The sequence below is a fragment of the Oncorhynchus keta genome, chromosome 26 (assembly GCF_023373465.1).
Source record: "Oncorhynchus keta strain PuntledgeMale-10-30-2019 chromosome 26, Oket_V2, whole genome shotgun sequence".
Taxonomy (NCBI): domain Eukaryota; kingdom Metazoa; phylum Chordata; class Actinopteri; order Salmoniformes; family Salmonidae; genus Oncorhynchus; species Oncorhynchus keta.
Genome location: NC_068446.1, coordinates 19,488,389 through 19,514,139, shown reverse-complemented (window position 1 = coordinate 19,514,139; position 25,751 = coordinate 19,488,389). Strand labels below are relative to the sequence as shown.

The 25,751-nt window shown below is 47.6% G+C and overlaps 1 protein-coding gene across 8 annotated transcripts in view; it reads right to left on the bottom strand.

The window, feature by feature from the left end:
* The window catches only part of LOC118359050 (palladin-like), a 128,516-nt gene that overhangs the window by 56,640 nt on the left and 46,125 nt on the right, over nucleotides 1-25,751 (bottom strand). For 7 of the 8 annotated variants that reach the window (XM_052480312.1, XM_052480316.1, XM_052480313.1 and 4 more), the window contains 8 exons: nucleotides 11,215-11,390; nucleotides 10,863-10,929; nucleotides 8,884-9,001; nucleotides 8,594-8,659; nucleotides 6,286-6,427; nucleotides 6,088-6,111; nucleotides 4,956-5,096; nucleotides 2,311-2,653 (listed from right to left, as the gene is read on the bottom strand). In XM_052480312.1, coding sequence (XP_052336272.1) covers nucleotides 2,311-2,653; nucleotides 4,956-5,096; nucleotides 6,088-6,111; nucleotides 6,286-6,427; nucleotides 8,594-8,659; nucleotides 8,884-9,001; nucleotides 10,863-10,929; nucleotides 11,215-11,390 — 1,077 coding nt within the window. The remainder of the gene's footprint in view (nucleotides 1-2,310; nucleotides 2,654-4,955; nucleotides 5,097-6,087; nucleotides 6,112-6,285; nucleotides 6,428-8,593; nucleotides 8,660-8,883; nucleotides 9,002-10,862; nucleotides 10,930-11,214; nucleotides 11,391-25,751) is intronic. The other variant, XM_052480314.1, reaches the window with a different exon arrangement.

The window sequence follows — 25,751 nt, the reverse complement described above, 5'->3', positions numbered from 1 at the left end:
CACTGAACAAGCATGGGAAATAGTGTTTAAACCCTTTACAATGAAGATCTATGAAGTTATTTGGATTTCTACGAATTATCTTTGAAAGACAGGGTCCTGAAAAAGGGACGTTTATTTTTTTGTTTATGAGTGCATTGTATGATTTTCTTTTTTACATTTGACAATAAATTGAATCCCCACCAAAATCCCTGGGGCGTCATTTATCAATCATGCTTAGGCACACATTTGTGCGTAAACCATGTGTGGAATAATTTCAATTCAAATTCAATCAAATCTATTTCTAAAGCCCTTTTTACATCAGCCGATGTGAGATTTATCCATATGCATGTTTGCTTGAGAGTATACGCACAGACATGACCATGCGTATGCACAGTGGTGGAATAGGGGAACTGCTTGTCAAGGGTAGAATGGGGGAAATATGTATTGAAAATGTGTGAAATTGTGAGTTATAATTAAATAATTTTTCAATTTCATTGTATTTCCATTGTGATTTCATGCAACATATCTTGACATGCTATTTAATTAGACCACATCAGTGCATTTGTTACAATAATAATCCATATAAAGTACAGTCATTTGTTAAATGAGAGGTACGTGTGAAAGTGAAACCATTGTTGAAACACTATAAAAGACTGAGATAATGGGAAATCGAATGAGAGATGTCTGATCTTGCTCTTTTGGAAAATTTGGCAAATGTTGTATTTCGCAGAGAGCATGTTTTTAGAGACAGGTGGGACATTTTCTGCAGATTGTACCGATTGGCTCATCCGATATCGTTTCCAAAAAAACTGTCTCATAGGATTTAAGACCTACTTTAAAAAGTCAAACACGTGCCCTTCCTGTGCACATCCAAGTGATATCCACCCTTGGGTTCTTGGCAACGGGCACTTTTCAGCTGGAGTTTGTCAATCGGCATCTCACAGCCCTCGATGAGCCAATGTTTGGGATGAAATCATCAGCAAAATGAACAGCAACACTTACAATTTCTATACACCATTGTACAACAGGTTGATGTCAAGAGGTGTTTCTTTGCCATGATGCCATCGTTGGGTTCCCAAATACGAACGGACCAATAGACTGCACCCACATCGCCATAAAATCACCATCCCAAAACGATTGAAACTATATTGAACAGAAAAGGTTTCCATTCTTTACGTGCTGGTAAAAGGTTATGTGATGCGCAAAAGACGCTGCTGAATGTGGTGGCAAAAATGTTAGCTTAGCGCTGAGGATGGACGGCTTAATGGTGAGTGTTGTCTACTCAGGTGAAGTATATTTGCCATTGCTAAAGCAACTTCATTGTCCTCATGGTCCTCTCTTTGTAGCTACAACTGAGCGAGCCAAATAAAACTCAATCTCTGACACTAGCACCTCTATTTCTATCTCTCACATCTCTGAAAGGTTTTTATTGGTTTGGTTTTGAACAACGGTTGGTATTTATCAATGGTGTTTGTTCCGTGCGTAACAGTGATCTCCCATCGGTGTGCATATTACTTTTTTCTATGTGGTAGTATTTTGAATAGTTTCTACTCTATATTGATCAATTAAGCCACTGAATATCTAATGGATTATATAAATCCTAAAAGTTTGGATTATCTTCATCCATTTAAAAAAATGTTGATGACCATTGCTACAGCAAACCCTGCAACAGGGACAGTCACAATGTTTTTTAACCTTTATTTATCTAGGCAAGTCAGTTAAGAACAAATTCTTATTTACAATGACTGCCTACCAGCGAACAGTGGATTAACTGCTTTGTTCAGGGGCAGAATGACAGATTTTTTTTACCTCGTCAGCTCTGGGATACGATCCAGCAACCTTTCAGTTACTGGCCCAACGCTCTAACCGCTCGGCTACCTGCCACCCCAAATAACAACATACAAAGACCATCAAAGCTCTACAGCCCTGTAACATCACAGACATCATACCCGCTGCCTACACTATAATACACACAGCGAGGCTACAGGGAGGCCATACAGACAGAGCAGGGGTCCTGGGCGTGCACACAGGAGTCACACAAAGACAATAGGAGCCATCCGACAGAACAGAAGCCATACAAACAGATCTGTTTTGAGCCGCAAAGCAGCTGCCAGCCAGGCCATCTCCGGCACACAAACACAGCACTGACATGGCACTGACACCATAAAGAGACCGGAATGCTTTTGTTCACAATGCTGGGATTCCCCTTTCAAAAGCTGAAAACACCCAGCTCCCTGATCAACAATCCAATCCCTTACTATGGGAATCATGATGCCGGCACAACCAGACATCATCTATGACTAAAGGTGATGGCAGGATGGGTGTACTCACAGTTTGGGCTTGTTGGGCAGCGGAGGGGCTTCCTTCACCGGGGGTGGAGACATCTTGGCTGGGTCTAAGAAATCTGGCCGGGGCTCTGGTGGAGGTAGGCCGGAGGAGGGCTGAGGCTGGCCCTCCATGTTGGGGTACATGTGGGAGTGCGGCAGGACTGACACACTGGGCCAGATCTCCAGCTCGTTGACATGGAAACCCTCTGCGCTGGCACTGGGTGGGGTCTTGGGCGGTACCTCCAATAGGCTGATCTCTGTGGGCGGGGGTGGGGGGAAGGCCTGGGCATCCTCGAAGGCAGAGTTATCGCCGGATGCCACACCGTCCCTGTCCGATTCGTACACCGCTAGAGGGAGAGAGACCATGAGAGAGTAGAGGTTTACCCCAAGCAGAGCCCTACCCCCTCCTCTTCACAGTGCACTAGCATATCCTCCCCTCCCCTTTTCCTAACATAGTACACTAATATTACCTCCAGCAGAGCCCAGCTGACCCCCATCCTCACATACCCCACTAACATGGCAGATCTAAATTAAGTTAGAATGCGATCTAAAGTAGCAGCTGTGTCTAGTCAGCCTGTTTGTCTTGAGGAGCTCTTGATGTAATCCCTGTTTATTTGGCCTGTGGATTTCCTCTGATTGCGTGGTGAACTGAGAGTACACAGAGAGAATAAACACTCCTCCCTTCTCCCACAGAGATATATAGTGCTCACGACCTAACTAGCCTATTTCTTCCTCCTCTCCTCCCCCTCTTCTTTTCTTCTCATCCTCATATAGATCAAAGATTATCCAGGATAATAAAGAGGACCAGAGGAAATACCACACAGGGATCCAGGTCGGAGCCAAAACCACTCGACCTCCCAGGCTGAATGCCTATTGGTAACCATTGACATGAACCAGAGGTACACGAGCCCTCGTCATTGAACCAGATGTACAGTGCATTCGGAAAGTATTCAAACCCCTTGACTTTTTCAACATTTTGTTCCGTTACAGCCTTATTCCAAAATGGGTTAAATAAAAAAAAAATCCTCATCAATCTACACACAAGGCCCCATAATGACAAAGCGTTTTTAGAAATGTTTGCAAATGCATAAAACATTTAAAACAGAAATACCTTATTTACATAAGTATTCAGACCCTTTGCAACGAGACTCCAAATTGTGCTCAGGTGCATCCTGTTTCCATTGGTCATCCTTGAGATGTTTCTACAACTTGATCGGAGTCCACCTGTGGTAAATTCAATTGATTGGACATGATTTGTAAAGGCACACAACTGTCAATGTAAGGTCCCACAGTTGACAGTGCATGTCAGAGCAAAAACCAAGCCATGAGGTCAAAGAAATTGTCCGTAGAGCTCCGAGACAGGATTGTGTTGAGGCACAGATCTGGGGAAGGCTACCAAAACATTTCTGAGGCATTGAAGGTCCCCAAGAACACAGTGGCCTCCATCATTCTTAAATTGAAGAAGTTTGGAACCACCAAGACTCTTCCTAGAGCTGACCGTCAGGCCAAACTGAGCAATGGGAGGAGAAGGGCCTTGGACAGGAAGGTGACCAAGAACCCAATGGTCACTCTGACAAAGCTCCAGAGTTCCTCTGTGGAGATGGGGGAACCATCCAGAAGGACAACCAACTCTACAGCACTCCACCAATCATGCATTTATTGTAGAGTGGCCAGACAGAAGCCACTCCTCAGTCAAAGGCACATGACAGACAGCTTGGAGTTTGCCATAAGGCACCTAAAGTCTCTTAGACCATGAGAAACAAGATTCTCTGGTCTAATGAAATCAAGATTGAACTCTTTGGCCTGAATGCCGAGCGTCACGTCTGGAGGAAACCTGGCACCATCCCTACGGTGAAGCATGGTGGTGGCAGCATCATGTTGTGGGGATGTTTTTCAGCTGCAGGGACTGGGAGACTTGTCAGGATCAAGGGAATGATGAGCGGAGCAAAGTACAGAGAGATCCTTGATGAAAACCATCTCCAGAGCGCTGAGGACCTCAGACTGGGGCGAAGGTTTGCTTTCCAACAGGACAACAACCCTAAGCACACAGCCAAGACAATGCAGAAGTGGCTTCTTAACAAGTCTCTGAATGTCCTTGAGTGGCCCAGCCAGAGCCTGGACTTGAACGCGATCTAACATCTCTGGAGAGTCCTGAAAATAGCTGCGCAGCAACTCTCTTCATCCAAACTGACAGAGCTTGTGAGGATCTGCAGAGAAGAATGGTAGAAACTCCCCAAATACAGGTGTGCCAAGCTTGTAGCATCATACCCAAGAAGTACTGAGTAAAGGGTCTGAATACTTATGTAAACGTGATATTTCAGTTTGAGTTTTTCCCCCCCAAAAATGTCTACAAACCTGTTTTTGCTTTGTCATTATGGGATATTGTGTGTAGATTGATGAGCAAAAAAAAACAATGTAATCAATTTTAGAATAAGGCTGTAATTTTAGAAAAAGTCAAAGGGTCTGAATACTTTCCCGAATGCGCTGTACAGTACCAAAACTCTGCATAAACACTGTGCAAACTTCAACATTTAAAGTTGAAGTCAATTACACTAAAGGCAAATTCACCTGTAAGCTGCTACAAGTTATACAAACTGTCCTGGTGGTACATTGTCTGTAACTGTGAATACAATAATGATGGTAACTCACCTGTGGGAGTGTTGAAGGCCCCTCCAGTAACAGAGAGTTGGGCTGTGCTGCTGACGGAGCCGTAAAGGTTGGTTGCAGTGCAGCAGAACTGACCTCCGTCGTCAGGGAAGGCCTCAGCTATCACCAGCGTACATATCTCCTCTGCAAGAAACAATTACAACTCTCATCAAATCACTGTGGTAGCAGTGACACACTGTTACAACTAAAATATATATTTCTGGTGGTCAGTATAAGGACAGTTGTATGGCTGAAAGAGAAGTGTGTAAAATTTGAATGAGACAGACGCTGACTCTTTTAGACAGGTTTAATAGACATTTACACAGCCACAGAAAAGAGTGGCAGGTTTACTATCCATATGTTTGTAGTTGGAGGTAAGACAGACATATGATAGACAGTTAGACATATGGTATGTACATGTTAGACAGGAGACTGACAGTTAGATGTGACTCACTGCCAAGGAAGAGACTAGAGAGCAGACATGGTTGGAGGGTAGAGAGACAAACTGACTGACACACACACTGCTCTGAATATGTAGGAAGTAGGAAAAGACAGACAGACAGACAGACAGACAGACAGACAGACAGACAGACAGACAGACAGACAGACAGACAGACAGACAGACAGACAGACAGACAGACAGACAGACAGACAGACAGACAGACAGACAGACAGACAGACAGACAGACAGACAGACAGACAGACAGACAGACAGACAGACAGACAGACAGACAGACAGGTGTTGAGAGATGTCTGTAGTGTGACTCACAGGGTTTTTGTGAGAGCTTGGCGGTAACACCTGATGTATCTTATTAGTCACACCACCTCAGACTGGAAAAAGTCTGTGTGTAAATATGTGTGTGAGAGTTTGTGTACTGTCACGGTTTAGTAGGGATTCCCTCTTACTGTGCCAGACTGTAGTTTTAAGGCCTTACACCTCTTTTCATCAAATCCAGGTGAACAGGAGATGACATCATCCCAGTGCAAAAGTGACAGCACAGACTGACACAACAGATAGATTGAGGACGGTTTGGATGGATGGTGGAGCTGACAGGAGTTGACATATGGCTGGGACATTGTTGATGACAACAACATGACTGTAAATGACATATGGAAGAAGTGAGGTTCCTCTTACCTGGCTCTGCTGCAGACCGTGGCTCTGTGTTTCACATGATATCAAAGGAAGCGAGGGAGAGGAGGTAAAGAACAGAGAGAGGGAGGGAGTTAGACTCATAAGTCACAATCCTTTTTTTTACTCGTCAATGCTATGTGGATCTAACTCTGGGTCCAGCCACCACCAATAAGTATTCTGACTCTACTGAGAATGTCTCACTTTTCTGCAGGATGCGGAAGTCTGGAGAGTCCTGGATGACCTGTCCCTGTCTGAACCACTGGACCTGCAGAGGAGGACTGCCTCGAACCCTGCACTCCAAAACCACCACCTGACCCTCTGACGCCTGGGCATCCTGTAAGAGCTGGATGGGGAGAGAGAGAGAGACAGAGAGAGACAGAGACAGAGAGAGAGAGACACAGAGACAGAGAGAGAGAGACACAGAGACAGAGAGAGACAGAGAGGGAGAGACACAGAGAGAGAGACAGAGAGGGAGACAGAGAGAGAGTGACACAGAGAGACAGAGAGAGAGAGACACAGAGAGAGAGAGAGAGAGAGAGAGAGAGAGAGAGAGAGAGATACAGAGAGAGACAGACAGACAGACAGACAGACAGACAGACAGACAGACAGACAGACAGACAGACAGACAGACAGACAGACAGACAGACAGACAGACAGACAGACAGAGAGAGAGAAAGTTAGTTGCAGGAAGGTAGAGAATTAAGGTGAGATAGATTAAATGGAGATGGGGGGTGAGGTAAAGAAGAGAACGTAAAAGAGGAAGGGTCCGGGGTAGACACATGAGAGAGAGAGGAGGAGAAAGGGTCCGGGGTAGACACATGAGAGAGAGAGGAGGAGAAAGGGTCCGGGGTAGACACATGAGAGAGAGAGGAGGAGAAAGGGTCCGGGGTAGACACATGAGAGAGAGAGAGGAGGAGAAAGGGTCGGGGTAGACACATGAGAGAGAGAGAGGAGGAGAAAGGGTCCGGGGTAGACACATGAGAGAGAGAGGAGGAGAAAGGGTCCGGGGTAGACACATGAGAGAGAGAGGAGGAGAGAGAGAGAGAGAGAGGAGGAGAAAGGGTAGACACGGGGTAGACGGGGTAGACACATGAGAGAGAGAGAGAGGAGGAGAAAGGGTCCGGGGTAGACACATGAGAGAGAGAGGAGGAGAAAGGGTCCGGGGTAGACACATGAGAGAGAAGGAGGAGAGGGCCCGGGGAGAGAGAGAGGAGGAGAAAGGGTAGACACATGAGAGAGAGAGGAGGAGAAAGGGGGGTAGACACATGAGAAAGAGTGAGGAGGAGAAAGGGTCCGGGGTAGACACATGAGAGAGAGAGGAGGAGAAAGGGTCCGGGGTAGACACATGAGAGAGAGAGGAGGAGAAAGGGTCCGGGGTAGACACATGAGAGAGAGAGGAGGAGAAAGGGTCCGGGGTAGACACATGAGAGAGAGAGGAGGAGAAAGGGTCCGGGGTAGACACATGAGAGAGAGAGGAGGAGAAAGGGTCCGGGGTAGACACATGAGAGAGAAGGAGGAGAAAGAGACGTGGGAAGGAAGAAAGGGTAAGAAAGTGGGAGAGAAGGGAATTAATGAAGACGTAGAGGAAGATGACAACACAGTGTCAGTGAGCAGAACAGAACACCACACTGTGGAGTGGGAGACCAGCAGACACTGTCCCCATTTACAGCACTCGGTTTCACTAAAGGACAGAGCAGGGCTCTTCTCCAGACAATCCTGTGACGGCTTCTAGTGTTGCAGTCAGAGAGGCAGGAAGCCATCCATTGAGAGGCCAAGGCAGCATTGTGTTACCTCTCCAACCAATCAACAAGTCTCACAGTGAAAGGACTCATCTATCAGCAACTGAAACTCCCTCTTTGCGTGTGGAGGAGGTCATGTGTGAGTGTGTGTCTGTATATTTTGGGACGACCTGGGTGGAATATGTGTGTGTGCGTGTGTTTACGACTCTATGTGTGACTGTTCGTGTGTGAATGTGTATGTCTACAGTATGTGTCTGTGTCTGTGTCTGTGTGTGTGTGTGTGTGTGTGTGTGTGTGTGTGTGTGTGTGTGTGTGTGTGTGCGTGACAGCGTGACTGCCAGGGTGACATCACACCCCTGACTTCACCCACTTGTTGAGATGATTAAAGCACTTCAGCTCCTGGAGGAGGGGGTGAAGACAAACAAATGTCTTTCAGTAATGAACTGGAAAATGTAGTCTTCAGGGATGGATGGGAGTGAAACTCTCCTGTTTGATGCTCTGCCACTTACATGCCACCATCACACACACAACCCGACGCATGGCCCGAGGTGGGCTGGGGGAGAGGAGGGGAAGAGGTGTGGTTTCCAGAACAGTTCAACCAGGAGACAGGAGCGCTCCGGCCCTTGGTCTAACTGTAATGTTTTATCAGGCCCCCGCCAGTGAAAGACACTGTCCTATCCTGTGTTGTTCCAGGGAGATGGAGCATGCAATTGTCTGCACATATGTGTGTGTGATGCATAACTTTGCCATAATTCCAGATGTAGTCGTACCTTGGTGAAGATAGGGGGCGCTGTGACAGAACCATCACCATGTAGTGAAGAAACTGGACTCTGCATCTGGAGGATAAGATAATCTGACCATCAACATCCACCTTGAGAAATTGTTGTGTTTTCTTGTGTTTTCAATTGTAAGACAGATCGTATACTGCTGTGTGTGTGTGTGTGTGTGTGTGTGTGTGTGTGTGTGTGTGTGTGTGTGTGTGTGTGTGTGTGTGTGTGTGTGTGTGTGTGTGTGTGTGTGTGTGTGTGTGTGTGTGTGTGTGTGTGTGTGTGTGTCCTACCCGGTGTTGAGGTGCAGATAGGGGCTGGACCAGGGTGAAGCGGTGAGGTACGGCCTCGGGGCTCGTGGGTGAAGGTGAATGAATGGACAGGGAGATTGAAGTTGTCTTCTTCTGGGACCTGAAACAGAGACCGTATTAGGTCCGTTCCTCAGAAGATGTCCTGACCGAGTGGCCATTTAGAGAGAGAGAACAAAACAGTGCAGTTAACGTATCACATCATCTGAGATAATAAAGATGTTGATGTCTAAAACAGATTTCACTACTAAATACTCTTTACTTATTGCTCGCTCTTTGCAATAATGGTCTGCTCTCACACGTCTAATTCCATAGACACACAAAGTGGGCAGTTTGCACCTTATAAATGACTTAGGAGCCTATGAAAATGCTCCCCACAAGGACTAAGATGATGTCACTGAGAGTGAGAGCCAAGATGTTAATGTGTGAACAGAAGAGAGAATGGCAGAGTGAAGACAGGAAGGAAGAGTTGGGAAATACTCAGAGAGATACAGAGAGACAATGACAGAGAAATATAAGAAAGCGAGATAACATGAGATGAAAGAATTCTGCACAAATATCCTCAGTAGACAAAGTAAAACACCAAATAATGCACGCAGAGCAGAATCAGGCCGATACCCGCTAATCATCTAAATCCAGAAAAGAGATGTTGAAGTCTACAACCACCTAAAAGGAAGCGATCGCCTACAGAGAGATGAACCTGGAGAAGAGTCCTGGGGCTCTGTTCACAAACACAAACAGACCCCACAGAGCCCCAGGAAAGCAACACAATTAGACCCAACCAAATTATGAGAAAACAAAAAGATAATTACTTGATACATTAGAAAGAATGAACAAAAAAACAGAGCAAACTTGAATGCTATTTGGCCCTAAACAGAGAGTACACAGTGGCAGAATACCTGACCACGGAGACAGACCCAAAATTAAGGAAAGCTTTGACTATGTACAGACTCAGTGAGCATAGCCTTGCTATTGAGAGAGGCTGCCGTAGGCAGACCTGGCTCTCAAGAGAAGACAGGCTATGTGCACACTGCCCTCAAAATGAGGTGGAAACTGAGCTGCACTTCCTAACCTCCTGCCCAATGTATGACCATATTAGAGACACATATTTCCCTCAGATTACACAGACCCACAAAGAATTTGAAAACAAATCCAATTTTGTTTGCGTGAAATACCACAGCGTGCCATCACAGCAGCAAGATTTGTGACCTGTTGCCACAAGAAAAGGGCAACCAGAGAAGACCAAACACCAATGTAAATACAACCCATATTTATGTTTATTTATTTTCCCTTTTGTACTTTCACTATTTGCAACACTGTATATAGTCTTAATATGACATGAAATGTCTCTATTCCTTTGGAACTTTTGTGAGTGTAATGTTTACTGTTCATTGTTTATCTCACTTTTGTCTGTTATCTATTTCACTTACTTTGGCCATGTACAAATATGTTTCCCATGCCAATAAAGACTTTTGAATTGAATTGATTATATTACAGAAATAGGTCATAGGTAAAGAAACTGAGTGAATGAGTTGAGTTCTTAATGTCACGTGCACAAGTACAGTGAAATGCCTGTCTTCCAAGCTCCATGCCCAACAACGCAGTAATCAATACCAATGTAGCACAAAAATAAATGTACATATATGAAGAGAGAAAGAGAGAGAGAGGGAGGGAGGGAGAAGGCCTGTATCAGCTTTCAGGACCAGGGCAGGCAGCCTTTACCATATTAACCCATGGGGACCTCTCATTATCTAAACGAGCCAGGGTAAGAAAGGTCATTATAGGGGTTTATAGGTCTAGTTAAATTAGAGCAGGCAGCTAGCCTGATTACCACATGGAGGGCCCAGCTAACCTGGACCCTACCACAGAGTTAGGAAGGGGTTAAGGGTCACAAGGTGAGGGGTGGAGAGAGGGTCATGCTGAGACACTCGCACACACACACGCACGGAGGCACACACACGTACTGAGGCATGACTCCTGATCTGGAATTTGTCAAAGATCCTTCTCCTTCTGAGTCTGAGGATGAAGCACCTAAACAGAGGTACAGAGGAACGGGGAAACAGAGACCTTTTAGTGGAGAGTTTACATGAATTCAAATGACATTCATTTGTTTGACAGTGAGCCCAGATATATTGGAGAAGTTGTACCGATGCACCACAGGAGGTTGGTGGCACCTTAATCGGGGAGGACAGGCTCCTGGTAATGGCTGGAGCAGAATTAGTGGAAACCATGTGTATGATACCATTCCGTCTGCTCCTTTCCAGCCATTACTATGGGCCATTCTCCCCTCGGCAGCCTCCACTGCCATGCACTCACCCTCGATGTAGACCTCTGCCGAGGTGTTGTCAGCGCCGAGACTGTTGGAGGCAACGCAGGTGTAGCGTCCCGTGTCTTCCTCGAAGGCCTCAGCGATCATCAGCGTGTACAGGTCACCATCCCTCCAAATCTGGACGTCAGGACAGTTGTGTAGCTCCCGCCCCTCACAGAACCATCTGGACATAACGGATGGGGGTAAGAGGGAATTTTTTCGCTTAAATACCATTGCTACAAACAGCCGTAGGCCCTACCAAAGTGCTGACACAAGTAAGAGCCATTGCCCAACGTAGAACATTTGAATTGATTTCAGATTCTCAGATTAGCGGTTATAATCATGACTGTGAAGAATGCGATGGAGGTCTGCCAATCAGAGTCATTAATCACCTGAGCACGGCCAAACACCTCACGAATCTGTGTTCCATTGGTTTTGGGATCATTGAGATCTTTTGTAAATACAATTGGACCAACGTCACTTGTGTGCGAGTTTATTTGTGGCTACTGTGCATACTGTGGCATTTCGACATTAAGTTATTAGTCCCATTTGATATACTTCTCTCAACACCATGTCCACTGTGCAGCGTAAAGAGACAAAGTCGTTTCAGACCTTTTCTCAAATATATGCTTTATACCCACCCACACCTCTACCCCCTGGGCATGTCTGAGAGAGTGTTTCCATACCTGCTTAAACTCAGCCCTGGGGCAATGACAAAACACAGAGTTACGGGAAACAGTCCCCCCCCAGACGTCTGAGTTTCTGCCTGGGCTGGAGTGTGGCCTGGTGAAACCTGCCTGGCTCGGTACCTCCTCACAGGGCTTCACTTACTCTGGCTTTGCTCCCCTCTCTGGGTCCCAGGAGGCATGAGACAGTCTACCACACTAAACAGGCAAGAGACAGCCGACCACACTACAGAGGCGGTCTCATCTCTGTTTACTGAGCCAACGATCAAACCAACCACTACTGACACCACCCAACTGCTTCAAACACAGCCAATGACCCCCATAACCATCTCGCTCTTTCTTCTCCATGCTTCTTCTCCATGCTCAGGCCCTCCTATAAAATGAGAGCACATGCTTCTGCACAGTTAACCGGAGCAGTGAGTGGGAGGAGGAGCAGCAGGAGGACGCGCAGGAATTTAGAAGATTGCAGGAAGCACAGCTGTTCCGTTCCGCTGGTCGCAGACCTCGGGACATTCCAGCCCTCTTGGCGCGTTATATAAAATGCTATGCATTCCGCTGTTTGGCTTGTTATACATTACATTATACACTCCACCCTGCTATTAATTAATCTACCAGCCCCGATAACCAGACAGACAGATGTCACTTCATCACCTATGATTTACACTTGATGGTGTGGGTGTGAGAGACGCTGAAGGGAGGGAGAGGGATGGAGAAAGTGGAAGACAGGGCTGGGTAGAAGGAGAGTATGAACGAGTGGCGTGCCAGGCAGGCTCAGACAGAAACAACGGTGTACACGACACTGTCATTACCAAAACGGGATCGCACATTCGCAAGTCATTAGCGCCACTGACAGCTGGATGAGCCAAAGGGGTTTAGTCATCATATTCCGACGACTGGGACTGAGATGAACAAAAAGGGTTATTCCCCATCGTGTGTCTTAGCATGGCTAGCAAGGCTAGTCATAACACATCCTATAAGTGGGACCACTGAACTGCTGCTACTGCCACAGCTCATACCTTAACCTCTCACGACAATAGACTTGGGAGTTGGGTCTCTTCCTTATCGCTCGATGAAGGGAAATGAGGGAAAGTTGGCAAGCTACAGCCTATCGTGTTGTGTGTTAAATGACAGGAAACAGAGCAGGGCTCCGAGATTGGGTGAAGGGCTGTTTAAGACATGCGGCCTCGAGCAGGAAGGCAGGGGGACCTCTTAACCAGCAGCAGCATGTCAGCCACGCTCCAAACATCCACGGCTATCTCCACTGTACTGATAAAACAGACTGTGACCCACACACCAAGGCTTTGCACAGTGCTCTTTGACCCCAGAACATGGGTTTGCTGCTTGACATGTTTTATAGTGCTCAGTAATATCAAAGGCTTTGGTTGAGGCACAGAGACAGTTACAGGGTAATAGTTCACTGAGCTGACAGCAGCAGGCAAATGAAAGTCTTGAATGTTTGAGCAATGCAATATGTCTGAGTGTTTGGGGATACATTTTTTACATTATGGCAAGAGGGAAGAAAAAAGGCCATAACATAGTTGGTTCAAATCCACCTTCTGGGAATTTGCTCTGAATGATAAATCCCGGGATTTGTGTTTTTTCATTCTCAGAACTCAAACTGTTTCTGTTGAGTCCCCATCTCCCTAGGGTAATCACAGTGACTCGTAGTCTCCTTCAGCTTCTCAGATGCTGTCAGTTTGAAATATCCTCCACTGCAGGAACCACACTGCAGGAACCACACTGCAGGAACCACGCTGCAGGAACCACACTGCAGGAACCACGCTGCAGGAACCACACTGCTGGAACCACGCTGCAGTGATCACTTCATCTGTAGCAGAATCATTTGGACATTTGGTGGAACACCAAATGAAACACATACTGTACAGAAAACAGCATATTACAAGTCATTACATCCTTATGTTAATGTATTTACAGAGCTGTGTGTGGTAGCTGTGATGCTGAGTGATAAGGAGGGTGTGTGTGTGTGTGTGCAAAACATAGTGAACAGAGACCAGTAAACCAGCAGGGGAAGTGTGTTTTCCATGATCCAGACAGTCTTAGTCCAGGCCCCAAGCAGATAAAATCAACTTGTTACGGTACTGCACAAACTGAACTGTGTACTAAATACCCAAAACAAATAAAACTGGCAATCAGAGTATTCAGCAGTGGTCAGATTGAGGCTTGTTAATAATTTTCCATTGTGGTTGTGGTACAGCTCTGTCCTGCCAGCCACTCCTCCAGCTCTAAGTCTCAGTCAAACATTGTAACACGCGAGACAGCATGTGTCATACAAACTCCCTGTCTTTTATAGGCGTGAAGGAGCATGGCTTTGGATGGATTACTGTACATTCACTAGGGTCCAGTTTGGTAGAAATGCAAAAGCTAGCCATAAAGAGGGAGAACGAGTAAAGTAGGGGAGCTCAAGTTGAACCTAGCAGGCAGCCAGAGTTGCAGAGTATACGTTACCCACTCCCGACGAGAACCACAATAAAACCACATATTAATCAAACCCTAATGACCTGCTATTACGTGTAATTACTGAGTAAACTCACTTAGAGACAGGCTCCTTTTTTAATCCCCACTCCATTTAGCTCTGTTTAGCCAGGCACTGTGGAATGTGCTGAACACGACTCACTGTTCCCTCTCACTGGTCTCACTGTTCCCTCTCACTGGTCTCACTGTTCCCTCTCACTGGTCTCACTGTTCCCTCTCACTGGTCTCACTGTTCTCTCTTACTGTTCTCACTGTTCCCTCTCACTGGTCTCACTGTTCACTCTCACTGGTCTCACTGTTCACTCTCACTGGTCTCACTGTTCACTCTCACTATTCTCACTGTTCACTCTCACTGGTCTCACTGTTCCCTCTCACTGGTCTCACTGTTCCCTCTCACTGGTCTCACTGTTCCCTCTCAATGGTCTCACTGTTCCCTCTCACTGGTCTCACTGTTCCTCTCACTGGTCTCACTGTTCCCTCTCACTGTTCTCACTGGTCTAACTGTTCCCTCTTACTATTCTCACTGTTCACTCACTCACTGTTCTCACTGTTCCCTCTCACTGGTCTCATTGTTCCCTCTCACTGTTCTCACTTTTCCCTCTCACTGGTCTCACTGTTCCCTCTCACTGGCCTCACTGTTCCCTCTCACTGGTCTCACTGTTCCCTCTCACTGTTCTCACTGTTCCCTCTCACTGGTCTCACTGTTCCCTCTCACTGGTCTCACTGTTCCCTCTCACTGGTCTCACTGTTCCCTCTCACTGTTCTCACTGTTCCCTCTCACTGTTCTCACTGTTCTCACTGTCTGTTCTCCTGTTCTCACTGTTCTCACTGTTCCCTCTCACTGGTCTCACTGTTCCCTCTCACTGGTCTCACTGTTCCCTCTCACTGGTCTCACTGTTCCCTCTCACTGGTCTCACTGTTCCCTCTCAATGGTCTCACTGTTCCCTCTCACTGGTCTCACTGTTCCCTCTCACTGGTCCCTCTCACTGGCCTCACTGTTCCCTCTCACTGTTCTCACTGTTCCCTCTCACTGTTCACTCTCACTGGTCTCACTGTTCCCTCTCACTGTTCTCACTGTTCCCTCTCACTGGTCTCACCGTTCCCTCTTACTATTCTCACTGTTCACTCTCACTGGTCTCACTGTTCTCACTGTTCCCTCTCACTGTTCTCACTGTTCCCTCTCACTGGTCTCACTGTTCCCTCTCACTGTTCTCACTGTTCCCTCTCACTGTTCTCACTGTTCCCTCTCACTGTTCTCACTGTTCCCTCTCACTGTTCTCACTGTTCCCTCTCACTGGTCTCACTGTTCTCACTGTTCCCTCTCACTGTTCTCACTGTTCCCTCTCACTGTTCTCACTGTTCCCTCTTACTGTTCTCACTGTTCCCTCTCACTGTTCTCACTGTTCCCTCTCACTGTTCTCACTGTTCCCTCTCACTGTTCTCACTGTTCCCTCTCACTGTTCTCACGGTTCCCTCTCACTGTTCTCACTGTTCCCTCTCACTGGTCTCACTGTTCCCTCTCACTGGTCTCACTGTTCCCTCTCACTGGTCTCACTGTTCCCTCTCACTGGTCTCACTGTTCCCTCTCACTGTTCTCACTGTTCCCTCTCACTGTTCTCACGGTTCCCTCTCACTGTTCTCACTGTTCCCTCTCACTGTTCCCTCTCACTGGTCTCACTGTTCCCTCTCACTGGTCTCACTGTTCCCTCTCACTGGTCTCACTGTTCCCTCTCACTGGTCTCACTGTTCCCTCTCACTGTTCCCTCTCACTGGTCTCACTGTTCCCTCTCACTGGTCTCACTGTTCCCTCTCACTGGTCTCACTGTTCCCTCTCACTGGTCTCACTGTTCCCTCTCACTGTTCTCACTGTTCCCTCTCACTGTTCTCACTGTTCTCACTGTTCCCTCTCACTGTTCTCACTGTTCCCTCTCACTGTTCTCACTGTTCTCACTGTTCCCTCTCACTGTTCTCACTGTTCCCTCTCACTGTTCTCACTGGTCTCACTGTTCCCTCTCACTGTTCTCACTGTTCCCTCTCACTGTTCCCTCTCACTGGTCTCACTGTTCCCTCTCAATGGTCTCACTGTTCCCTCTCACTGGTCTCACTGTTCCCTCTCACTGGTCCCTCTCACTGGCCTCACTGTTCCCTCTCACTGTTCTCACTGTTCCCTCTCACTGTTCACTCTCACTGGTCTCACTGTTCCCTCTCACTGTTCTCACTGTTCCCTCTCACTGGTCTCACCGTTCCCTCTCACTATTCTCACTGTTCACTCTCACTGGTCTCACTGTTCCCTCTCACTGTTCTCACTGTTCCCTCTCACTGGTCTCACTGTTCCCTCTCACTGTTCTCACTGTTCCCTCTCACTGGTCTCACTGTTCCCTCTCACTGGTCTCACTGTTCCCTCTCACTGGTCTCACTGTTCCCTCTCACTGGTCTCACTGTTCTCACTGTTCCTCTCACTGTTCTCACTGTTCCCTCTCACTGTTCTCACTGTTCCCTCTTACTGTTCTCACTGTTCCCTCTCACTGTTCTCACTGTTCCCTCTCACTGTTCTCACTGTTCCCTCTCACTGTTCTCACTGTTCCCTCTCACTGTTCTCACGGTTCCCTCTCACTGTTCTCACTGTTCCCTCTCACTGGTCTCACTGTTCCCTCTCACTGGTCTCACTGTTCCCTCTCACTGGTCTCACTGTTCCCTCTCACTGGTCTCACTGTTCCCTCTCACTGTTCTCACGGTTCCCTCTCACTGTTCTCACGGTTCCCTCTCACTGTTCTCACGGTTCCCTCTCACTGGTCTCACTGTTCCCTCTCACTGGTCTCACTGTTCCCTCTCACTGGTCTCACTGTTTCTCACTGGTCTCACTGTTCCCTCTCACTGTTCCCTCTCACTGGTCTCACTGTTCCCTCTCACTGGTCTCACTGTTCCCTCTCACTGGTCTCACTGTTCCCTCTCACTGGTCTCACTGTTCCCTCTCACTGTTCTCACTGTTCCCTCTCACTGTTCTCACTGTTCTCACTGTTCCCTCTCACTGTTCTCACTGTTCCCTCTCACTGGTCTCACTGTTCCTTCTCACTGTTCCCTCTCACTGGTCTCACTGTTCCCTCTCACTGGTCTCACTGTTCCCTCTCACTGGTCTCACTGTTCCCTCTCAATGGTCTCACTGTTCCCTCTCACTGGTCTCACTGTTCCCTCTCACTGGTCTCACTGTTCCCTCTCACTGTTCTCACTGGTCTCACTGTTCCCTCTTACTATTCTCACTGTTCACACTCACTGTTCTCACTGTTCTCACTGTTCCCTCTCACTGGTCTCATTGTTCCCTCTCACTGTTCTCACTTTTCCCTCTCACTGGTCTCACTGTTCCCTCTCACTGGTCTCACTGTTCCCTCTCACTGGTCTCACTGTTCCCTCTCACTGTTCTCACTGTTCCCTCTCACTGGTCTCACTGTTCCCTCTCACTGGTCTCACTGTTCCCTCTCACTGGTCTCACTGTTCCCTCTCACTGTTCTCACTGTTCCCTCTCACTGTTCTCACTGTTCTCACTGTTCCCTCTCACTGTTCTCACTGTTCCCTCTCACTGGTCTCACTGTTCCCTCTCACTGGTCTCACTGTTCCCTCTCACTGGTCTCACTGTTCCCTCTCACTGGTCTCACTGTTCCCTCTCACTGGTCTCACTGTTCCCTCTCACTGGTCTCACTGTTCCCTCTCACTGGTCCCTCTCACTGGCCTCACTGTTCCCTCTCACTGTTCTCACTGTTCCCTCTCACTGTTCACTCTCACTGGTCTCACTGTTCCCTCTCACTGTTCTCACTGTTCCCTCTCACTGGTCTCACCGTTCCCTCTTACTATTCTCACTGTTCACTCTCACTGGTCTCACTGTTCTCACTATTCCATCTCACTGGTCTCACTGTTCCCTCTCACTGTTCTCACTGTTCCCTCTCACTGTTCTCACTGTTCCCTCTCACTGGTCTCACTGTTCCCTCTCACTGGTCTCACTGTTCCCTCTCACTGGTCTCACTGTTCCCTCTCACTGTTCTCACTGTTCTCACTGTTCTCCTGTTCCTCTCACTGGTCTCACTGTTCCCTCTCACTGGTCTCACTGTTCCCTCTCACTGTTCTCACTGTTCCCTCTCACTGTTCTCACTGTTCCCTCTCACTGTTCTCACTGTTCCCTCTCACTGTTCTCACGGTTCCCTCTCACTGTTCCCTCTCACTGGTCTCACTGTTCCCTCTCACTGGTCTCACTGTTCCCTCTCACTGGTCTCACTGTTCCCTCTCACTGGTCTCACTGTTCCCTCTCACTGGTCTCACTGTTCCCTCTCACTGTTCTCACTGTTCCCTCTCACTGTTCTCACTGTTCCCTCTCACTGTTCTCACTGTTCCCTCTCACTGTTCTCACTGTTCCCTCTCACTGTTCCCTCACTGGTCTCACTGTTCCCTCTCACTGGTCTCACTGTTCCCTCTCACTGGTCTCACTGTTCCCTCTCACTGGTCTCACTGTTCCCTCTCACTGTTCTCACTGTTCTCACTGTTCCCTCTCACTGGTCTCACTGTTCCCTCTCACTGGTCTCGATGTTCCCTCTCACTGGTCTCGCTGTTCCCTCTCACTGGTCTCACTTTTCCCTCTCACTGGTCTCACTGTTCCCTCTCACTGGTCTCACTGTTCCATCTCACTGTTCTCACTGTTCCCTCTCACTGTTCTCACTGTTCCCTCTCACTGTTCTCAATGTTCCCTCTCACTGTTCTCACTGTTCCCTCTTACTGTTCTCACTGTTCCCTCTCACTGGTCTCACTGTTCCCTCTCACTGGTCTCACTGTTCCCTCTCACTGGTCTCACTGTTCCCTCTCAATGGTCTCACTGTTCCCTCTTACTGTTCTCACTGGTCTCGTTGTTCCCTTTCACTGGTCTCACTGTTCCCTCTCACTGGTCTCACTGTTCCCTCTCACTGTTCCCTCTTACTGTTCTCACTGTTCCCTCTCACTGGTCTCACTGTTCCCTCTCACTGGTCTCACTGTTCCCTCTTACTGGTCTCACTGTTCCCTCTTACTGGTCTCACTGTTCCCTCTCACTGGTCTCACTGTTCCCTCTTACTGTTCTCACTGTTCCCTCTCACTTATCTCACCGTTCCCTCTTACTGTTCTCACTGTTCCCTTTTACTGTTCTCACTGTTCCCTCTTACTGTTCTCACTGTTGCCTCTTACTGTTCTCACTGTTGCCTCTTACACGTGTTCTCGCACACCCCGAGAGCTTCTGGTCAGCGGGGTGGTGGCACCGGGATCCTCATCTCTCCCAAGTGGTCTTTCCTCTTTCTCCCTTACCCATCTGTCTATTGCCTCCTTTGAATTCCATGCTGTCACAGTTACCAGCCCTTTCAAGCTTAACATCCTTATCATTTATCGCCCTCCAGGTTCCCTCGGGAGAGTTCATCAATGAGCTTGATGCCTTGATAAGCTCCTTTCCTGAGGACGGCTCACCTCTCAGTTCTGGGCGACTTTGTTCCCCACGTCTACCTTTGACTCATTCCTCTCTGCCTCCTTCTTTCCACTCCTCTCCTCTTTTTCACCCTCTCACCTTCCCCCTACTCACAAGGCAGGCAATACGCTTGACCTCATCTTTACTAGATGCTGTTCTTCCACTAACCTCATTGCAACTCCTCCAAGTCTCCGACCACTACCTTGTATCCTTTTCCCTCTCGCTCTCATCCAACACTTCCCACACTGCCCCTACGGATGGTATCTCCCAACCTTCGCTCTCTCTCCCCCGCTACTCTCTCCTCTTCCATCCTATCTTCTCTTCCCTCTGCTCAAACTTTCTCCAACCTATCTCCTGATTCTGCCTCCTCAACCCTCCTCTCCTCCCTTACTGCATCCTTTGACTCCCTATGTCCCCTATTCTCCAGGCCGGCTCGGTCCTCCCCTCCCGCTCCGTGGCTCGACGACTCATTGCGAGCTCTCAGAACAGGGCTCCGGGCACGGAAATGGAGGTTCTCGGACCTGGCATCCTTTTCCCTCCTCTCTACATTTTCCTCCTCTGTCTCTGCTGCTAAAGCCACTTTCTACCATTCTAAATTCCAAGCATCTGCCTCTAACCCTAGGAAGCTCTTTGCCACCTTCTCCTCCCTCCTGAATCCTCCCCCTCCCTCCTCCCCTCTCTGCAGATGACCGTCAACCATTTTGAAAAGAAGGTCGATGACATCCGATCCTCGTTTGCTAAGTCAAACGACACCGCTGGTTCTGCTCACTGCCCTACCCTATGCTCTGACCTCTTTCTCCCCTCTCTCTCCAGATGAAATCTCCCTTGTGACGGCCGGCCGCCCAACAACCTGCCCGCTTGACCCTATCCCCTCCTCTCTTCTCCAGACCATTTCCCTTCTCCCTTACTGCTCATCAACTCATCCCTGACCACTGTTCCCCCTCTTCAAGAGAGCGAGAGTTGCACCCCTTCTGAAAAAACCTACACTCGATCCCTCCGATGTCAACAACTACAGACCAGTATCCCTTTCTCTCTTTTCTCTCCAAAACTCTTGAGCGTGCCTCCTTGGCCAGCTCTACCGCTATCTCTCTCAGAATGACCTTCTTGATCCAAATCAGTCAGGTTTCAAGACTAGTCATTCAACTGAGACTGCTCTTCTCTGTATCACGGAGGCGCTCCGCACTGCTAAAGCTAACTCTCTCTCCTCTGCTCTCATCCTTCTAGACCTATCGGCTGCCTTCGATACTGTGAACCATCAGATCCTCCTTCCACCCTCTCCACTGGGCATCTCCGGCGCGGCCCACGCTTGATTGCGTCCTACCTGACAGGTCGCTCCTACCAGGTGGCGTGGCGAGAATCTGTCTCCTCACCACGCGCTCTCACCACTGGTGTCCCCAGGGCTCTGTTCTAGGCCCTCTCTTATTCTCGCTATACACCAAGTCACTTGGCTCTGTCATAACCTCACATGGTCTCTCCTATCATTGCTATGCAGACGACACACTAATCTTCTCCTTTCCCCTTCTGATGACCAGGTGTTCGCATCTCTGCATGTCTGGCAGACATATCAGTGTACTGACGGATCACCACCTCAGCTGAACCTCAGCAAGACGGAGCTCCTCTTCCTCCCGGGAAGGACTGCCCGTTCCATGATCTCGCCATCACGGTTGACAACTCCATTGTGTCCTCCTCCCAGAGCGCTAAGAACCTTGGCGTGATCCTGGACAACACCCTGACGTTCTCAACTAACATCAAGGCGGTGTCCCGTTCCTGTAGGTTCATGCTCTACAACATCCGCAGAGTACGACCCTGCCTCACACAGGAAGCGGCGCAGGTCCTAATCCAGGCACTTGTCATCTCCCGTCTTGATTACTGCAACTCGCTGTTGGCTGGGCTCCCTGCCTGTGCCATTAAACTACAACTCATCCAGAACGCCGCAGCCCGTCTGGTGTTCAACCTCCCCAAGTTCTCTTCACCCCGCTCCTCCGCTCTCTCCACTGGCTTCCAGTTGTTCGCATCAAGACCATGGTTCGCCTATGGAGCTGTGAGGGGAACGGCACCTCAGTACCTCCAGGCTCTGATCAGGCCCTACACCCAAACAAGGGCACTGCGTTCATCCACCTCTGGCCTGCTCGCCTCCCTACCACTGAGGAAGTACAGTTCCCGCTCAGCCCAGTCAAAACTGTTCTGCCCTGGCCCCCAATGGTGGAACAAACTCCCTCACGACGCCAGGACAGCGGAGTCAATCACCACCTTCCGGAGACACCTGAAACCCCACCTCTTCAAGGAATACCTAGGATAGGGTAAGTAAGGGTAAGTAATCCTTCTCACCCCCCCTTCTCCCCCAACAAGATTTAGATGCAAGTGGCTGTTCCACTGGTTGTCATAAGGTGTATGCACCAATTTGTAAGTCCCTCTGGATAAGAGCTGTCTGCTAAATGACTTAAATGTAAATGTAAATGTACTGTTCCCACTGTTCCCTCTTACTGTTCTCACTATTCCCACTGTTCCCTCTCACTGGTCTCACTGTTCTCACTGTTCTCACTGTTCTCACTGTTCCCTCTCACTGGTCTCACTGTTCCCTCTTACTGTTCCCTCTCACTTGTCTCACTGTTCCCTCTTACTGTTCTCACTGTTCCCTCTTACTGTTCTCACTGTTCCCTCTTACTGTTCTCACTGTTCCCTCTTACTGTTCTCACTGTTCCCTCTTACTGTTTTCACTGTTACCTCTTACTGTTCTCACTGTTCCCTCTCACTGGTCTCACTGTTCCCTCTTACTGTTCCCTCTCACTTGTCTCACTGTTCCCTCTTACTGTTCTCACTGTTCCCTCTTACTGTTCTCACTGTTCCCTCTTACTGTTCTCACTGTTCCCTCTTACTGTTCTCACTATTCTCACTGTTCTCTCTCACTGGTCTCACTGTTCCCTATTACTGTTCTCACTGTTCCCTATTACTGTTCTCACTTACTGTTCTTACTGTTCCCTCTTACTGTTCTCACTGTTCCCTCTTACTGTTCTCACTGTTCTCGCTCACTGTTCTCTCTCACTGGTCTCAATGTTCCCTATTACTGTTCTCACTGTTCCCTATTACTGTTCTCACTGTTCTCGCTCACTGTTCTCTCTCACTGTTCTCACTGTTCCCTCTTACTGTTCTCACTGTTCCCTCATACTGTTCTCACTGTTCCCTCATACTGTTCTCACTGTTACCTCTTACTGTTCTCACTGTTCCCTCTCACTTGTCTCACTGTTCCCTCTTACTGTTCTCACTGTTCCCTCTTACTGTTCTCACTGTTCCCTCTTACTGTTCTCACTGTTCCCTCTTACTGTTCTCACTGTTCCCTCTCACTTGTCTCACTGTTCCCTCTTACTGTTCTCACTGTTCCCTCTTACTGTTCTCACTGTTGCCTCTTACTGTTCCATCTTACTGTTCCCTCTTACTGTTCTCACTGTTACCTCTTACTGTTCTCACTGTTCCCTCTCACTGTTCTCACTGTTGCCTCTTACTGTTTCCTCTTACTGTCTTCACTGTTTTTACTTCTTTTTTTTTATTGAACTTTTATTTAACTAGGCAAGTCAATTAAGATCACATTTTTTTATTTACAATGATGTCCTAGCAAAAGGCCCCCTGCGGAGGGCACACAAAACATAGGTCCAGACACACACCACGACAAGAGAGACACAACAACACTATAGAACGAGAGACCTAGGACAACACAACCGTTCTCACTGTTCCCGATGGAGCAGCACTAGGCTGGGCTGGCTGGTTCAGATGTGGCCTAGCAGCGGTGGGTAATGCAACCCTCAGACAGAGAACAGGAGGAAGTGGGCCTTCAGTAGGTCCAGGATGTAGGTGTGGGTGTGAGAGCAGGACGCAGCCACGGTGCATTAATGACCTTGAACGATCTGAATGATAGCCATTCAATAAGAATTTCTTAAATTCCACACCCTTCACCTTCACCACCCTCTTCCTCTTACACACCCTGTACAATAACATTATGAAACACACACACACACACACACACACACACACACACACACACACACACACACACACACACACACACACACACACACACACACACACACACACACAATAGCCGGGTGTGTTTCTAGGAGCAACTACCTGAGTGTTTTAGCCATGGCCTCTCCTTTCCTCTCCCACCCGTAGGCACCAAGCCAGAGGACATCCAGACAACCCCCAACCCTCCCCCAAGCACACATTGACTAGACCTTCATTAGAGCCTCGACTACAACCCTCCATCCGTCAGAACAGCTGCTCCTACCAGCTTTACAAAGAAATCTGAGGTGAGCAAAGTTCTGTACAATATCCAACAGAGTATTTCTCAGAGGGAGTGGTTAGTAGGGGAGCTGGTTATTTATTGTGAATGTCACTCATTGAGGCATGATAGAAATGTAGCGATCTTAAAATCTGGCTATTTGGTCCTTTGAATATGTGGGTCGTTCCACGAAATAAGTTCCTTTTGCATCCCTTTGATATATTAAGTAGAAATTGGGCACCAATATTTAATTTTTAAATCTAGTTATATTAAATGTGGCCTTTAATAAAGACCACGTGAAGAATTCAATCAATTTGATTTTTAAGACAGCTAAAGATAGCTAAAGTACCACATTTCTGCATTTGGACATTTCCCTCTGCAAATTCTAGGAAGAGTATAACCCACTAACCCAAACATATAACCATCATTGTACAGCCATAGTTATTTTGTTGCTTTAACATTTCATTTGAACATTTCCCTCGTTTTAAAGGTCAACTCTGTTACGTGCACTGAACTCTCGTTTTAATATGGTGAAAATATACCTTAATTTAAAAAAAAAATTCTAAGTAAACATTGAACATCTAATAGTCAAATCATAGTGTAAAAGCAGGTGAGCTTCCCTTCCCCCTGTCACAAAGGGATTTATGGCTGATTTAAGATAATAATCAACCCTGTTACGGTCAACCCTGTTACGGTTAACCCTGATAATAGACACTTACTATAGTCCTTTTTTTAAATTTAACCTCTTGAGATGGGAAAACATGTTTTTTTTAATGAAGTTGAGAATGTGCTCTTCATTGGACCAAGTTACAATTCTCAAAAGGCACCGAATTGGTGGAACGACCCATCTGTTGCACCATACATCAGTGCCAACACACAGGCTGATCCGCCCAAAATGCCAAAATGGCAAGACAGAACATGAACATAGCATTGTAAAGGGTGAGACAAAACCATGTACTTTAGCCCTGGCCCTTTCTGGTGCGTGCCTAGGTCCACAGTCACCTCATCTGATCCTGCTGTTATTTGCTGCTGTTGATGGAAAGATTTACAGAGTGCAGCTTAGTTTCACCGCAAGACCCAATAGAGAAAAGGAAAGAGCAGACCGAGAGAAAGACAGAGGGAGAGACAGAGAAAGAGCAGAGGGTGTGAGAGAGATTCCATCAGGACAGAGGCACATAGGGTTAGATGCCAGCACACATACCCACCCCCCAAAAGTGTATATGAGGATAGAGTATACACGTACAGTATGTAAGGCATAAATACATCACTGTCTCTTACATGCTGACCAGACGGGACACGCCGCGTGCATGAGCATTGCAAAATACATTTACACATACATGTTATTCAATCATTGCGGTTTACCGTTTTATCTGTGGATTAATTGTCAGAGTTGAGGACCTTGTGCATTTCAGTTAAATAACAACCAAATGTTTATATCCCAGGACAAATTAGCTAGCAACAGCAAGCTAGCTAGCTAAATTGCCATAAATGTTTAATGCTTTTTGACCTGGCCCCAAATTAATATAATTGGTTCAGAGTTTGTTCTGATATTTCAACCTGCGTGTCCTGATCGCTTCTGGTGTGGGTGAACAAAAGGAATGTGCGCGCTACGGCGGACGCAAT